The sequence below is a fragment of the Ochotona princeps genome, chromosome 10, assembly GCF_030435755.1.
Source record: "Ochotona princeps isolate mOchPri1 chromosome 10, mOchPri1.hap1, whole genome shotgun sequence".
NCBI classification, from domain to species: Eukaryota; Metazoa; Chordata; class Mammalia; order Lagomorpha; family Ochotonidae; genus Ochotona; species Ochotona princeps.
In genome coordinates, this window is record NC_080841.1 from 35,247,073 (window position 1) to 35,263,875 (window position 16,803).

The following is a 16,803-nucleotide window of genomic DNA, read 5'->3' on the forward strand; positions in this document are numbered from 1 at the left end:
TTACTTCAGGCTTAGCTATTCAGCAAAGCAACACAAGAATCGATTTCCTCTCATAACCACAAAGTATTGGTTCCTGGCACAAAGAAATTAGAACCTGGGTAATAGAGGAGTGAAGTGCAGAAGGAAACAATTTTCAGATTAAATAACATTATTCCTGGCAAAACAGGCTTACGTGGTTGCATTCTTATTGTGGTTGTTGGCAGAGAAAGAAAAGTTAATGCTAAATATTGGCAGGTAGAGCTTTTCCACATTTCATTTCAAGTTGGGGATAAGGCAAAATTTATGATCTTATTTGAGAAACAAAATAAAACCCACATAAATATCTACTCATGCTTCTTTCTCCCTAAAAATGTTGGAAGAAAAGTTTATTATTATTTTATCTTTAGTTCACTAAGAAGATAGTAAATCCTTGATTGAAGTGGATGCTGCCTCTATTACTGTATAGAAAGAGAAAGTGTACAGCAGTACCCTTCCACAAATGTTGTGTGTTCATGCATAAACTGATCGCTGTAGATTAAGAGACAGACCTGTCTACTGCTTCTCTCCAATAATGGCTGCAACAGGATGAAACTAGAAATCAAGAACTCAATTCTGGACTTCTATGTGAGTGGCAGGTGCCCAAGTACTTGGGCCATCTTCCACTGCTTTCTGAGGTACATATGCAGGAACTGGTTTGGAAGCAAAGCAGTGGGAACTTGAACCAGAGCTCCAAAATGACATGCCAGCAGCACAGGCAACAGCTTAGATCACTACATCACAATGCCAGTCTCTAGTTTGCATTTTGTATTAGTGACTCTAAATGCCTCCCTGTCCTATTTCCTATTTACTTGTTAAAACATGAACACTTACAAATTATTGTCCTATAGAATGGATGCTCTTCTTCCAGGAATCACTGGCAATGTCAACAGCCGTAGCAGACAGTTGCTGGGGTGGGGATGAGGTGGAACTGGACTAAAGGAAATAATTGGGGCATGTGTATACAAGAGAAGTTCACAGAGAATAGAGAAAAGGCAATTTCAGTGTATTTTTTTTAAAAGAAATCTTAGCATTTTTTTCAAAGCACATGTTTTTAGATGCATGGATTTCATTTTTTGCTCTCAAATAAACTTATCTTTTAATTTCATTTTTCATGATTTTTTAAAAATTACCCTTGTATTTAAACCTTCAAGGGCTTTTGGTGTTTGCCATTGTTGTCTCTGCGACAGAGCTGATAAAGAACCACGGAGCTGTATGTGTTCTATACTGTTAGAGTTTCTTAGATCTTCTCACCCAGCAATATGAGCATGTTAGCAACAGTATGCCCCCAGGTCCAAGCACACCCAGCAGTTGCCCACTGATCTCTAGGAATTGCCTACCTGGAAGGGTAGCTTGTTTAGTTTGGCAATCTGAGGTACAGATCATTGAAAGTCCAGTGCTGCTTATTTCTGACAAGTGGTTTTTATTTTCAGAACTTTCCTGGATTAAGAGCCTACTCCCTGTTAGTTTCAGTAAACACCATGGACAGGAAATGTACAATCTATGGTTTATATAAGGCACATGAAATCAATCGGTCAGGCCCAGCCAAGATGACTTTAAGCAGCAGCTGAAGTTCAATACATTTATAACAGGCTCATTTTGAAGTTGGTACTTCTGCATGACCCACAAATGATGTGATGAAAATCCAAATTTCCCCTGGCAGAAAAAAAGATTTCCTACACCTGTAAAAATCAGAGAAGCCGTTCATCTGCAGGATGGATGACATTTACGTATTAGAAACCTGGGCTGCTTGTTGCATGATGGAACACAGTGCATCCCAGCTTCGTACGCAAAGGCTGGAGAGGGGGGCCTGGGAGCAACTTCTTGCCCTGGTGTGCTCAGACAGGGCAGAACTGCCTGCCACTGGCCTTGATGAAAGCTTCTATTCTAAGGAATTTTTCAAAGTCCAAAGCTCCTGTGATAGCACAAGACTAAGCTTAGAACATTTCATTTTCATGATATGTGCTTTTCATCAAGGATAAAGGTATTTTGAATATTTTCCATATTTTGAATTTTCATTTCCCAGTTTTAACATTATTTTGAACTTTGTTCCAGTATTTCTGACCTATCATATGAAGGACTCCACTTTCAATGTCTGGACTGGACTCAATGATATCAATTCCGAGCACACGTTCCTTTGGACGGATGGGCGAGGAGTTCATTATACAAACTGGGGGAAAGGCTTTCCCGGAGGGCGACGAAGCAGTCTGTCTTATGAAGATGTAAGTATCAGTTTCAGGGCAGCTTTTTCTATTCTGTTGACTTGTATAGATCATCATATCATTGATTAATCTCCTAAGAGGACTTGATCACAGCATTCCTTACTCTAGCCTATTCTTTCACAGTTTAACTGTTTCAGATTGAGGCACCCATAAGAAAAAGTGCTTAAATTTAGCTAAGAATTCTTTTGGGGGTCGGGAGAGTGGGCAGTGGGAAAAATAGCACCTTGCTGAGCCTGTTACAATCAGGAGAAACATTTGTCCCCAAAAGTATCAACTTTTTTTTTTTTTTGCATCGGCTTCCCCTTATCCCCTGCAGCTGTTAGAGTATTGGTGGTGTACTTTTGAAAGCTGCTGTTACTTCTAAAGATACCATCAGCTTTATCATGATCATGGCTGAGGTCACATCATCTTTAAAGTACTTATTGTGTGCTAAACACTGTGCAAGTGCTTTTGTACATTAACCTAAGAGACAGACAATGGTGCTTTTATTTTACTGTTTTATGTGCCTGTTTACTACCTTTATCTGTATATAACCAAACTGTCATGTTAGGTATTGTGACAGGCATGACAAATCTGGCATGCATCAGATTTGGTTCCTATTTTTTTTTTTAAAGATTTTATTATTATTGGAAAGCCAGATATACAGAGAGGAGGAGAGACAGAGAGGAAGATCTTCCGTCCGATGTTTCACTCCCCAAGTGAGCCGCAACGGGCTGGTACGCGCCAATCCGATGCCGGGACCAGGAACCTCTTCCGGGTCTCCCACACGGGTGCAGGGTCCCAAAGCTTTGGGTTGTCCTCGACTGCTTTCCCAGGCCACAAGCATGGAGCTGGAAGGGAAGTGGAGCTGCCGGGATCAGAACCGGTGCCCATATGGGATCCCGGGGCTTTCAAGGTGAGGACTTTAGCCGCTAGGCCAGGCCGCCAGGCCCGATTTGGTTCCTATCTTAAAGGAGCTTACTGTGACCCAGACAGTCAGTCTTACACAGTAAACAGAACAGTAAGAAAACGTAGTGACAGAATCTAAACAGCATGTAAAAGGGGACACTTGGTGCAAGTCATTGTCTTTGCATCACATAGTAGAGATAGGGAATGTGAAAAGTCATTGCAGGCATTTTTATGACAACACTTAAAAACTAATAAGCAAAGGAACTTGGCAGAGAGTGATGACAACCATGCTAAGTCAACTAAGTCTTCAGGACATGAACACAAAGCGTGCTTAGATAGGAGTGTTTTGGGCCATGGCAGACATTTTTTGTAAGCAAAGAAGTCAGAGTGAATTTCAAAAGATAGGAAGAACTGAGAGAAATGTAAATGCCCTAAGAGACAGTTTGAATGTCCTGAGACTGCAGAAAAAAAAAGGGGGGGGAGATTAAATAGAAAAATTGTCGAATCAAAATGATGTTTTTAATGGCAGTTTATTAGCGCTATGTGGAGTGGATACATTTTAGAGATAGATAAGTGATTTTCTTCAGAGAAATTCTTTGATTCATATTATGTAAATGAGGGCTGAAACTGACTAAAGATGTTAAAATGGAATAAAATAGGGTTTGCTCAGGAAAACTAATGCTGAGAAGTGAATTTTTAAAAAAATGTGCAGCAGAGTATGATTTTTCTTCATTGAAATAGTTGAGAGGCAGCGAAACAGAGACACAGAGAGCAAGAGATGTGAAACAAGAATTCCCCTAACTAAGAAGTTAGTCCCCAGATGCCCACAGTGGCCGGGACTGGACCAATCCAGTGCCAGGAATCAGGAAATCAGTCCACATTTCCCATGTGAGTGGCAGGAAGCAACTACTTGAGCCATCACCTCCTACTTCCTAGAGTCTAGACATCCACAAGGCAAGAGTCAGGAACTAGAGCTGGGTATTGGACCCAGCCATTCTCATGTGGACTATCCTAGCCCCTGGCCCATTACTCACCCCAAGGGGTGTATATGGTATAGACATACATATATGCATAATGAATATGTATATATAAATACATACATATTTTATTATTTCACATTTTATTTTTAGAGCATAAAGGCAGAAGTAACAACAATAATAAAAAAATCAATGATCTGTAATCTCTTCTTCCAGGAAAGTATAGTGTTTAAAAAAAATTATCCCTGGATTTTTCATGTGTATAAGTATATGAAGTCTATTGCAAACATGGAAGCAGGATAGAGATATTATTTTGTTACAATTTTAGGATCTCAAAAATGGGGTAGGTTAAATATCAATGGGTAGAGAGTGGGGAAGAATGTTACGTGTTTGGTGCTTGAAAGTGCTTGTTTTGTAGCAGATTTTCTGGAATAGAAAAGGACCCTGAGCCAGGAGAACAGAGGAGAAGAACTGATTTTCCACATGGAGCTGAATGCAAAGTATTTGAAATGTAGGATATGAGGGTGCCTGATGGTAGACTGGCATCATGAGATTAGGAAGCTAGAAGGCTGACAAGATGACGGTGCCAGTGGGCTGGGTTGTGGTCATACTCACTTGACAGTGGCACATCAGCTTAAAGATTCATTTATTTTGATTGGAAAGGAACTTTTGTGAAGAAAAGGAGATACAGAGAGGGAAAGGTCTTCCATCTGCTGGTTCACTCCCCAAATGGCCACAATGACAGAGCTGAACCAACCTGAAGCCAGGAGCCAGGAGCTTTCTCCAGGTCTCTCATGTGGGTGCAGGGGTCTAAGGACTTGGGCCCTATTTTGTTGCCTTCCCAGGCTATTAGCAGGGAGCTGGATTGGAAGTGAAGCAGTCAGGACACAAACTGGCACCCATAGGGGATGGCAGCACTTGCAGGTTTAGGACCAGCCAATTGAGCCATCATGCTATTCCTTGTGTATCACTTTGTATGTATTACATTTTATTAGATTTCCAAGTGTTTTGGGACTTGCTGGCTATAACTCATTTCTAATTTAGTCCTTTTGTAATCTTCAAGCATAGGTTTCTATAATTGTCAGTCTTTTAAATTTGCCAAAATGTGGTTTTTAAATATTTGCTCTGGGAGCCCAGTGGCGTGGCCTAGCGGCTAAAGTCCTTGCCTTGAAAGCCCCGGGATCCCATATGGGCACCGGTTCTGATCCCGGCAGCTCCACTTCCCATCCAGCTCCCTGCTTGTGGCCTGGGAAAGCAGTCGAGGACGGGCCAAAGATTTGGGACACTGCACCCGTGTGGGAGACCCGGAAGAGGTTCCTGGTCCTGGCATCGGATTGGTGCGTACCGGCCCGTTGCGGCTCACTTGGAGAGTGAAACATTGGATGGAAGATCTTCCTCTCTGTCTCTCCTCCTCTCTGTATATCTGGCTTTCCAATAATAATAAAATCTTGAAAAAAAAATTTGCTTTGGGAGCACATGTACTGTATTTGTCAAAGTGTGTCTTATGGTAAGTAAGTGAGTGTGTGAGAGAGAGAGGGAGAAAGGGAGATGCATGTTTGAAGCACGCGTTTTTTATTTCAAAGGAATGGGGAAGTAGAAGGAAGATTGATGTGAACCTCAAACAATCTCAAACCCAGCTTCCCAAAGGCTTAGATGAGGTGTAGCCAATAAAGTAGTTCATGACCTTACACTGATCGCAAATTCCCGGAAATGGCCTCTGCCCATGCCCCTAAGCATTTCCATTTACATGGTTAGGCTGTGACAGCAGTGGGAGCAGCAGCCCAATTCTATAGAAGTTCAGGTTTGCATCTAGACTGTCATTTGAATAAAAAAGTTCAGTTCAGGCAGTTGAACAGTGAGGAACAGGTATCACCTCCATGAAATAAGACCCAAGATAAGCAATCGCAGGATTTCATTGCATCTCAGACATCACCAGTTGAAAATTGATCAAACTCTGACATGCCATTGATGATGGATGTGAATCTTACTGTAGCAATGTTCATGTATGAAAAGTGTGTTTCCTCAAATTGATGAAATGCAGCATGTGGCTCACCAACATTGCATAGGCTGGAGGTTCCCTTCCTTTTTCTACTCTGCATTCTTGGCATGCTGGCCTATCTCCTTCAATAGAACATAATGTGGAAGTTGCAGGCATCATATCCACTCAAGACCATAGCTGATCTTCCCTTCCTCCTGACTCTTTATTAACCAAAATGAGCCCCTCAGCCTTCAAGCCCCTTGCCTTCCTCTCTTGACTGGAAGGCAGCACTCTGTGGGGTTTGAATCTCATCTCTCTCTCTTTTTTTTTAAAGATTTATTTTATTTTTATTACAAAGTCAGATATGCTGAGAGGAGGAGAGATAGAGAGGAAGTGGAGCTGCCGGGATTAGAACCAGCGGCCATATGGGATCAATGCGAGGACCTTAGCCACTAGGCCACACTGCCGAGCCCATGGATCTCATCTCTTTGACCTAAGATCTTGTAATCTTGAGTAGATTATCAAATGTTCTTGTGCCTCAGTTACCTACTCTCTAAAGTGAACACAGTCATAGTACCTAACTCATAGGATGCATGTATATTGGATTAATACATAAAACATTATGAATGAGTGTAAACTGTAATTATTATAAACTATAGGTAAAAAAAATCCCAACATGTTATAACCAAAACATTCATCTGACACTGGATAAAAACTGTCAGGTTCAGGTTTGGAGAGTTTGTTGTTTTCAGATGTATTTATTTTTATTAAAAGGAAGACTTACAGAGAGAAGAGATAGATCTTCCATCCGCTTGTGTTTACTCACACAACAGCCAGAGCTGAGCTAAGCTGAAGCCAGGAGCCAGGAGCTTCTTCTGGGTCTCCCACGTGAGTGCAGGTTCCCAAGGCTTAGACTGTCCTCGACTGCTTTCCCAGGCCACAAGCAGGGAGCTGGATGGGAAGTGGAGCAGCTGAGACTTGAACCAGTGCTCATATGGGATCCTGGTGCATGCAAGGCAAGGATTTAGCCACTAGGCCATCATGCCAGGCCTGGGTTTGGAGGTTTAATGGATTATTTTATTCACTTTCAGTTGAGATGCTATCCCATGGGAAGTTAAAATTAACCAAGCATGTTTGAATATTTTTGGGGGTGTATGATATTTATATATATTTTTTCATTACTTATTAATTTTATATCATTTTATGACAGTTTCATAGGCTCTGGGATTCCCCAGTCCCTCCCCAAACCCTCCCCCATATTGAATTCCTCCATATTGTTACAGTAGTACAGTTCATAACCAGTCATGATTCCTTCATTGCGGGCATGGACCATGCAGATAGTCCAGCATCATATTGTCCAGATAAATTCAACAGTTTCATTGGGAGACCATCCTTGGTCTGAAAGTAGAGCTGACAGAATATCATCTCCTCCAATGAGATGTCACTACACAACTTCAACAACAGGAAGAAACATCAAAATTAACAGCATGATGAAGTTAATTAACATGGTATTGAGTGACCAATATGTTAGAAAATGCAAGTTCTTAACCACGTCCTGTAACTACTTCCTTGACATCTCAATTTTAGTATATGCACAACCAACTGCTATAAACCTTTTTTTTCCTCCCAAGCTAACATGCTTTTGAGTTTAAACTAAATCATAGTGGCACAGGAACAGTGGAAGCATCAACATTAACATCCATCATATATATAACAGCTGAGTACAAACATCAAAGTTTCTATGCAGTTACATCTTGTTTAGCATTAACAGTCATAAATTGACAAAGTTTTTTTGGGGAGAATCTTAAGCCACAATTTAAACTTTGCAGTATATAGTGATTAAGCATGGTTCTAGAGTTTTGCATTTTAACAATTGAAGAATGGAAAAGTTTTAGGCAGATGAGCAGCAAAATCCCCAACAACCTAGTGAGTGAGGAATAATTTAACTCTACATTCTACCTAGTAAAGTCCAGGAGAAGCAAATAGGGAGCCTGACCAGTAAGTTCAGGCTGAGCGATTATAGGCTAGTTGGCCTTTTCCCAGGCTGTTCCAGACTTTCTCTATCAGAGTCTCTCTCTGTCTGAAAAGCCAAATGATATTTTTCTAGTCCTGGCATACTTATAAGAGTATAAGTAAGATGTGAAGCTTTCTAGCTAAATTAGCAATTTTCTTTGAATCTATGATAACATGTCTATAAATTAGCAGAGCAATGATAGAGGTCTAAGACTCCGTATTTGGTGCAGGCATCCCAAATGGGTGCTGCTTTGAGTCCCCGCTGTTCCACTGCTGATTCAGCTCCCTGCTGATGTCCTAACAAAGCAATGGACGATGGCCTAAGTCTTTGGACCCCGGCACCCATATGGAAGTTCCTGGCTCTCAGCTGTGGCTGTTACAGCCATTTGGAACCAGCAATGGAAAATTTCTCTGTCTCTGCCCTCTCTCTGTAACTCTGCCTTTCCAATGATAAATAAACCTTTAAAAATGATAGATATCAAATATGCTTATTTTCTTTTACCAATAAAGAATCTGAGTTTGAATAATAAGCATCTGTGTGGGGAGAATATTGTATTCTCCTAGTGTCTTTGGTTTGAAGTCTGAAGTTTTGACAGTAATTAACAAGATCTCTGATAGCAAGTTGTTCAGCCACATCGTTCAAATTTATCCATCCTGCTTTTTTTGTTTGTTTGCTTCTAATTTGGATAATGAGTTCAAATGGACCAGCGTGGTTGGGTGGAAAGGAATCACATATTAAACCTGTTCATTAGGATGCCTTTAAAGTTTTGAAGCTAGGAACAGTAAGTTTGCTTTCTTTTGATTAATTGACTTAACTAATTTTGATTTGTGGTTGTTTTCCTTTTCTTCACCATAATTACATAGGCCGACTGTGTGGCTATTATTGGAGGGAAATCAAGAGAGGCTGGGAAATGGATGGACGACACTTGTGACAGTAAGCAAGGCTATGTATGCCAGATGCCTTCCGGTAAGTCCTGTCATGCTCTACCTGCTTGTAAGAGTTAGGTTTTATTATGACCACTTCCATGTGCATCAATAAATCCATTTTATTCTTGCTTTCATCCATGTGTACCTGTGGCAGACACAGTGGGTGGTATTTTCTAAACTTTGTTCGTGAGTGTGCTCTTTGGTTCATTGCTAGAAAGCTTTGTACAGACTAATTTTGTTAGAAAATTGGTACATTTACTTACCCAGATATCTTTTTTCCCCCAAAGCATGTTTTTATTTACATGAAGAGCAGAATTATACAGTGGGAGATGTGAAGGTTTTTTCACCTGCTGGATCACTTGTCAGATGGCTGCAACAGCCAGGTTTGGGCCAGGCACAAGTCAGGAGGGCTCCCACGTGGGTCATAGGAACTGAATTATGAGGGCCATTATCTACTGCCTTCCATGCGCGTTTGCAGGAGGCTGGATGGAAAGTGTGGAGGAGTCAGTACTTGCCCCAAACACTACAATTTAGGATGCCAGTGTCATTTACTGCATTAGCTACAGTCCTCGTCTCTTGAATCCCTTTTACATGTCAGAACTGAAATAACTCAGTTCTACTCGCAAAACTTGAGACATATTGGCACAAAACATCACAGATAGTTCACTATCTGTTCCATAGTACGTCTTTTTTTTTAAAAAAAAGGATTTATTTATGTTTATTGCAAAGGCAGATTTACAGAGAGGAGAGACAGAAAAAATCTTCTTTCTTCTGGTTCAGTCCTCAACAGCCTCTATGGCTGGACCTAAGCTGATCAAAACTAGGAGCCAGCAGTCTGTTCTGCATCTTCCATGAAGGTGCAAGGTCCCAAGGACTGGAGCCATTCTTCACTGCTTTTCCAGGCTATACACAGAGAGCTGGACTGGAAGTTGAACAGACAGCACACAAACCAGTGTCCATATCAGGTGCTGATGTTTGCAGGTTAGAGGATTAGTCTGTGGAGCCACTGCCAGGACCTCTCTCCTCCTCCCCGCCCTCCTCCTCTGCCTCTCTGTGACTTTGCCTTCCAAGAGAAACAGGCCACAACACTTAAAAAAAATATGAGCATTCTTGCTTGATCTGAGATATTAGAGAGAAAGCTTCTCCCCCATTTCACATGTTTATTGTTGACTTCTTCTATATGACCTGTATTATTTTAAAGTACATTCCCACCATTCATAATTTGCTCACATTTATTTTATCCTGAAGGAAAATTGAATTTCATCAAATGTTTTCTTTGAATTGGAGATGATTATTTTTATTTGTGAAATAATGCTGTTGATTGTGGTACATCATATTTGTGGATCTGTCTGTATTTAAGCAATTGTACATACCTGGGATGAATCCTACTTCATCATGGAGAAAATCCTTTTAATGGGCTATTGGATTTGACTTTCCAGTATTTTGTTGGGATTTTTTGCATCTCTCTGCATCAAGAATATTGTCCTGTAGCTTTATTTTTGTTGGTGTTGTTTTTGAGTCCTGATCTTGTTTCAGTTATCAGGGTAATGCTGGACACAAAGAATGAATTTGGAAGAATTCTCTGCTCTGTGTCTTTGGAATAATTTAAGAGGTTTGGACATTCACTGTTCCTTAAATGTCTAAGGAAGTTCAGCAGTGAAACCATCTAGTCTTGAACTTTTCTTTGATGGGAGATGACTTATATTACTGATCAAATCCTCAATACCCTCTATTCATGATTCATTGTAAGGTATATGCTTTTAGGAGTTTGTTCATTTCCTCTAGATTATCAAGTTATGATTTGTTTAAAAAATTGGTTTTTGAGATACAAAATCTCTCTCTTTCACACACACTCACACAGGGAGGGAGGGAGGGAGGGAGAGAGGAGAGAGGAGAGAGGAGAGAGGAGAGAGAGAGAGAGAGAGAGAGAGAGAGAGAGACTTTCCATTTGCTGGTTCACTCCCCAAATGGCCACAGCAACCAGACTGAAGCCAGTAACTAGAAACTCCATTGGGATGTGCATGGATGGCAGGGGCCCAAGCATGGAGGCTGTTCTCCACTGCCTTCTCAGGCACTTTGTCAGGGAGATGGGTCAGAAATGGAATAGCCAGGACTCGAACTGGTGCTCTGACGTTGATGCTCCGGGTTGACAGTGTTTCAAGCAGTGCTTAACCCTCGGAGTCAAGCAGGCTGGTGCCTCTCTAGCAACTCTTTCTTTTTTCCATATCTGATTTTATTTATTTGCATCTCCTTCCCCTCCCTATACCTCTTCTGATCCTAACTATGGTTTGTCAATGTTGTTTTCCTTTCAGAAGCCAAGTATTCATTTTGTTGATATTTTTTTCTACCTTGAAAACTCTCTTAATTCATTTGTTTCTGATATGGCTTTTAATGTAAGCATTATTTGCTATAGATGTCTGTCTTAGTGTTTTTGGTGGACCCATGGATTTTGGTATGTTATGTTTCTACTTTCATTTATTTTAAGGAAGTGTTAAGCTTCCTTATTAATTTATTCCTTGATTCACTGATTGCTCAGATGTGAGTTGTTTAATTTCCATATATTTATGTAGATTCCATAATTTTTTGTTATTGATATCTAGTTTCATTGCTTTACAATCAGTAAAAGTACTAAAAGTGATTTTTATTTTTGAGAGTTTGTTGAGATTTGTTTTATGATCTACAGTATGATCTGTTCTGGAGAATGTTCTATGTGTTTTTGGGAAGAATGTGTGTTATGCAAATGGATGGAATGTTCTGTAGATATCTGCTTGGCCTAATTTAGAGAGTCTAGTTTTGATGTTTGTTGATTTTTCTTTCGGAATGATCTGTTTCTGGAATTGAGGTGTTTAAGTTACATACTACTTCTCTGATCTTTAGGTCTATTGCTGTTTATTTTATGTATTTGGTTGCACCAATATTGAGTGCATATCTGCTTATAAATTTGGCGCAATTTGCTAAATCAAATGCTTTTGGTGTTGATATATGTGATATATGTATTTCTGGTCATGCTTTCTTTTGGATTATATTTATATGGAATTATTCTATCTTTTTGCTTGCAGTCTATAATTGTTAAAGATGACAAGTTCTTGTAGCAGTTCAGTTTTGTATTGTATCCTTTCAGTCACTATATGGGATTGAAGAGATTGGAAGTTTTAATCCATTGATATTTGAGGTGATTATTGGTAGTGAAAGTCTTACTACTGCCGTTTTAATACTTGCTTTCTAGTTTTATTGTATTTCCTTGTGTATTTTGGTAAATGTGTTGTAAATTATAAAATTCAATTTTGGTAAATGTACCATAGATTTTAGCAGATTTTTGCTTTGTGTTTACTATTAGAGATACAAAAAGCAACTTCGGGGTATAGAAAGTTATTTTGAAATGATAGTAACTTTGCTTATAAAGATAGGAAAAAAGCAAACAAGAAAAACATGCAAGAAATATTAATAAAGAACCCCACACCTACACTCCTTCCACATCTGGATTTTGGATTTCTGATGCTGTATTTTGTATCTTATTTTGTTGCTTATCTCTATACACATTAATGCAGTTAATTCTTAAAATCATTAAAAACACTAAAACCATGAATGGTTTATAATCCATACTTACACTACTAGGGTATCCTAGAATTATATAGTTACTTTTGTCATGGAACTTTCTATCTTTTGATTTTTCTTCTGATCCATTAGTATCTCTGTCTCTCTTCAGTGTGAGTAACTCCCTATAGCAGTTCTTGTAAGACAGATCTGAGGTTATAAATCCTCTCAACTTTGTTTTGTTGGAACGTCTTTAAGCTCTTCACAGCTGATAACTTGCTAGGTACAGTGGTATCACTTGGCAAGGTTTTTCCGTTGATTCTGTGAAAGTCTCACTCTGCTCCTTTCTGCCCTGTAAGATATCTGGTGAGAAGTCTGCAATCAGCCAAACTGGGATCTTGTTAGTTTCTTTTCTCTTTCAGTTTCAAGGATCTCCTCTTTCTCTTTAACATCAAGACAGCTTGATTATAATATTTTGGAGTAAACTGTGGAGTTGAATCTGACCCCTAACCTTTGACTTTCCTATACCTGAACAGTTGTATTGAAGAACCTAGATGTTTTCTGTCTTTTGTGATTCTGCCTTAAATCTGGCACAACAGTATCTTTCTGTAAGTTTGGTTGAACATGAATTTTTTTTGAACATGCTCATTTGTGTCTTCAAGTCCTGCTTAAGCCTCAATAACTTGTACATTTGCTCTTTTCATAAAAGTTTCCATAAGTTTTCATCTGTTCTTCTTGATTTCTTTGTCCTCAATTGTGTTTTCACAGATTGATTCTTCTGTTTGATCCATTCTGTTACTGATCCCTTTTATTATGGTTTAAATTTCATGTACTGTACTTTGTGTTTCATGGATTTCTGCTTCAGTTGTAAAAATTACTCTCTTCTCTCTGTTAAGTCTATTGGAGTAGTAAGCTGTTTTTCTGTGTTCTCTTGAAATTCACTGAGTTACCTTGAAACAGTTGCCAGTTGCTATCCGATTGTTTACTGTTACCTTATTTTGTGTGTTAGGTAAAGGCATAATTAATACTTATTGGTGTTTTTAATGCTTATTGGAGTTTTTAAATGCTTATTTGTGTATGACGTTGTGTATGCAATGAAGGAATACTTTTGTTAGGGCCATCCTTCCAGATGCTCTAAATGGTCTGCTTTTCTCTGGGCCTGTGGACACCTCTGTTCTTCCAGCATCAGACAAGTCCATAGGTCAAAATTGGCCTGAAGTCCGTTGTTAGCGTGTTGTCGCATTTCAGACCCAAATTTGTACCAAATCAGCAGTGGACATGTTCAAACTTAAGTGAAGACAATGCTTAACAAGCATAGTCCATTTTGGAAAATCCTTTCCCAAGATTGGCATAGACCCAGATGCCTAATCCTGTGCCCACTGACCCTGCCAAGCTCCACTGCATCTGAATGCCATGGCTCACTGAGTTCAGTGCAAACTGGGATGAAGATCAAACCCAACACTGCTGTGAGCAGTCACTTTCTGAAGAGGGCTCCTAGTGTTAGGAGGCCTCAACCTACCACAGGCGATGTTGGTTGAGCTATGCAAATCTGACCAATGGGGGCTGCAGGACTATGCTTATACTAGTGCAGGTCCATTCATATGCACTGACTGCGGGATACAGACTAAGGATTTTCCTGTTTCACTCCCAAAATGGCCACAATAGCCAGAGGTGGGCTGGTCTGAACCCAGGAGGCAGGAACGTCTTCTGCATCTCCCACATGGGTGCCAGGGCCCAGGACTTGGGCCATCCTCTGTTGCTTTTCCAGGCCACTAGCAGGGAGTTGGATCTGAAGTGGAGCTGTCAGGACCTGAACTGCCACCCATATGGGATGCTGGCACCACAGATGGATGATGAGCTTTTTATTCCACTGTCCTGGCCCCACAGTCCTTATTCTTTACTGTCTGCCAAAAGTTTGGGATGGATGACCAAGGCAGATCTATACTGACCTATTTCTCACCGGGGTTTCACAGTCAGAAAACCTTGCAGATTCTTGGGGGTCCTGCTAGGCCCACATAAGGCTAGCAGTGAAATATGCCAAAATATGCCCCTCCCAGGGCACACAGATCTGCCCGAGGCTTTGGTAGGATTAGAGGATCAGTCCACAGGCACTGGCCTAAGGGTTGAGGCTTTCTGGCTTCATTTGGTGTTCCCAAAGAGGACTGGCTCTGGACCTCTGGGAAACTCCCTTTCCCAACCTACTTCCCAGCAAGTGGAGTGTGGTTTAGCTTTCAGATGTTGAAGTCCTAGTGGGGCAACCTTTGGCCACTCAGCTAAGGATGATCCAAAGGCTGTGTCTGCTGGTACTGACTAGGGAGCAGCAGCTGCAAGACACATTCTGGCTCTGATTTTTATTGTGATCAGCCTGGCACTGGGTTTCAAGTCTAAGTGCTGGAGTTCATTTCTTTTCCCTCCTGCAGGTGCAAGGTAAGATGTCTCTATGCTGTGCTCTTTTGAGCTGGCAGAGGGGTGACACAGGCAAGTCTTTCTTCAGTGATTCTTAGCATTACAATCCTAATATCAGGGACTGTGGTCTCTCAGCTGGATTGCTAGTTCACACTGTGTCTCCATGTGGAGCTAAGTGCCAGAGCCCCTCACCTGCTGCCCTTGTGGTCTCCCTTTCTTGAAGATTTCTGCAAATGAACAAACTAAACAGAGAAGCTAAGTTTCCTAATATAGGCAGACAGACTCCCAAAAACTCCATGGAAAGAGAAAACTGTGGAAAAACTCTGCCTGGGTTGCAAATTTATTTTGCACTGAAGTGACCTTCTCTTTTTATTCCATATTTTCCATGAACTATTTGAAGCATCTTCTTGGGATTTAGATTTTATTCTTCAGGCTTCATTTGCCACTTTTAATGACCTAAGATATGTATTTTTAAAGATTTATTTATTTTAGTAAAAAGTCAAGGAGAGGAGACAGACAGAAAGATCTTTGGTCCACTGATTCAATCCCAAAGTGGCTGCAACAACTGGAGCTAAGCTGATCCGAAGCCAGGAGCCAGGAGCTTCTTCCGGGTCTCCCATATGGGTGCAGGGTCCCAAGGCTTTGGCTGTCCTTGACTGCTTTCCCAGGCCACAAGCAGGGAGCTGGATGGGAAGTGGAGAAGCCAGGACATGAATCAGTACCCATATGGGATGCTGGTGCTTGCATGGCGAGGACTGCAGTCACTAGACTACTGTGCTGAGATCCAAGATATTTCTAATCAGATTAAAATGTGTCTAGATCTCCCCAACTGGAAATTTAGGAGTGTTCATTTTTCTGTATGCCCCAACATTTTAAGCATCCCGGCACACATCTCTTGGTTTAATGATGTTATGTTAACACAAGGTGGCAGCAGAAGAAAGAGGAGGTTACCTTCTGCTGAAGTGAAGTTATTGTTTACCGAGCATGCTCAAAGAAAGTTCGGCACTTCTGTAGTGAAAGAACAAAGCAAGTGATAGGACTGGTTGGTGTCAGGAGAAACAGGGCTGATAATTGCCCAACACAGAAACTGGCAGGCAAGGATATCTGAAACCCTAGACCAGGGATTACTTTTTTCACAAAGAGCCAATTTTAAGTATTTTGGCTTGTGCAGGCCATCCAGTCTCTGCTGGGGTTATTTTGTGTTACATTCATAGAAAGTTGTGTTTATGTACAAACAAAGTAGTATAACCGTGCTCTGAGACATAGTTATGATATCAAGAAAGAGTATTCTTTGATTTTTGTTTTTTATTCATTGATGATCCATGAGCTGCAGAAACAGTGAGCTAAATTCCACACTCTGGCCATTATTTGTTATCGTTTGCCATAGAACAGAGATTTAGAGAGGCATATAGATAAGTATTTGGAAACAAGCTCTTTTTGTGTCTTGATTGATTTGCCCATAGGTTACAAATAGACTTAGGCAGTTATTGAAAATCCATCCTAGTATATTGAGCAGGAAAGTTCAGAAAGCTGAAATGACTCTGGCTTAGAAGGGCTGCAGTCCCTGGGTCAGATTGCATAAGATGTGAAGTCTAAGTAAAGAATGTAGAATTTACTAAACCAATCTCCCATAGGTACATTAACCACAGATAAGTTCAGATAGGTACTAATAGTAAAGTCACAGGTGAAGTGGAACAATCTGGAAGTGGAAGACTCTTTGGGCCTTGCCATTTGACTGAGGTGGAAAAATAATGATTAGTAAGAAGAAGATGAGAGATATTTTTTTAATTTGTGAGATTATACTGTGGCATCAAATTCTTCCAGATGATAGAGCACATTTTTG

At 40.5% G+C, this 16,803-nt stretch overlaps 1 protein-coding gene across 1 annotated transcript in view; it reads left to right on the top strand.

The window, feature by feature from the left end:
- MRC1 (mannose receptor C-type 1) overlaps positions 1 to 16,803 on the top strand; it is a 90,066-nt gene that overhangs the window by 62,213 nt on the left and 11,050 nt on the right. The window contains exons 22-23 of the mRNA XM_004578577.3: positions 2,071 to 2,237; positions 8,958 to 9,060. Of these exons, the coding sequence (XP_004578634.2) occupies positions 2,071 to 2,237; positions 8,958 to 9,060 (270 nt within the window). The remainder of the gene's footprint in view (positions 1 to 2,070; positions 2,238 to 8,957; positions 9,061 to 16,803) is intronic.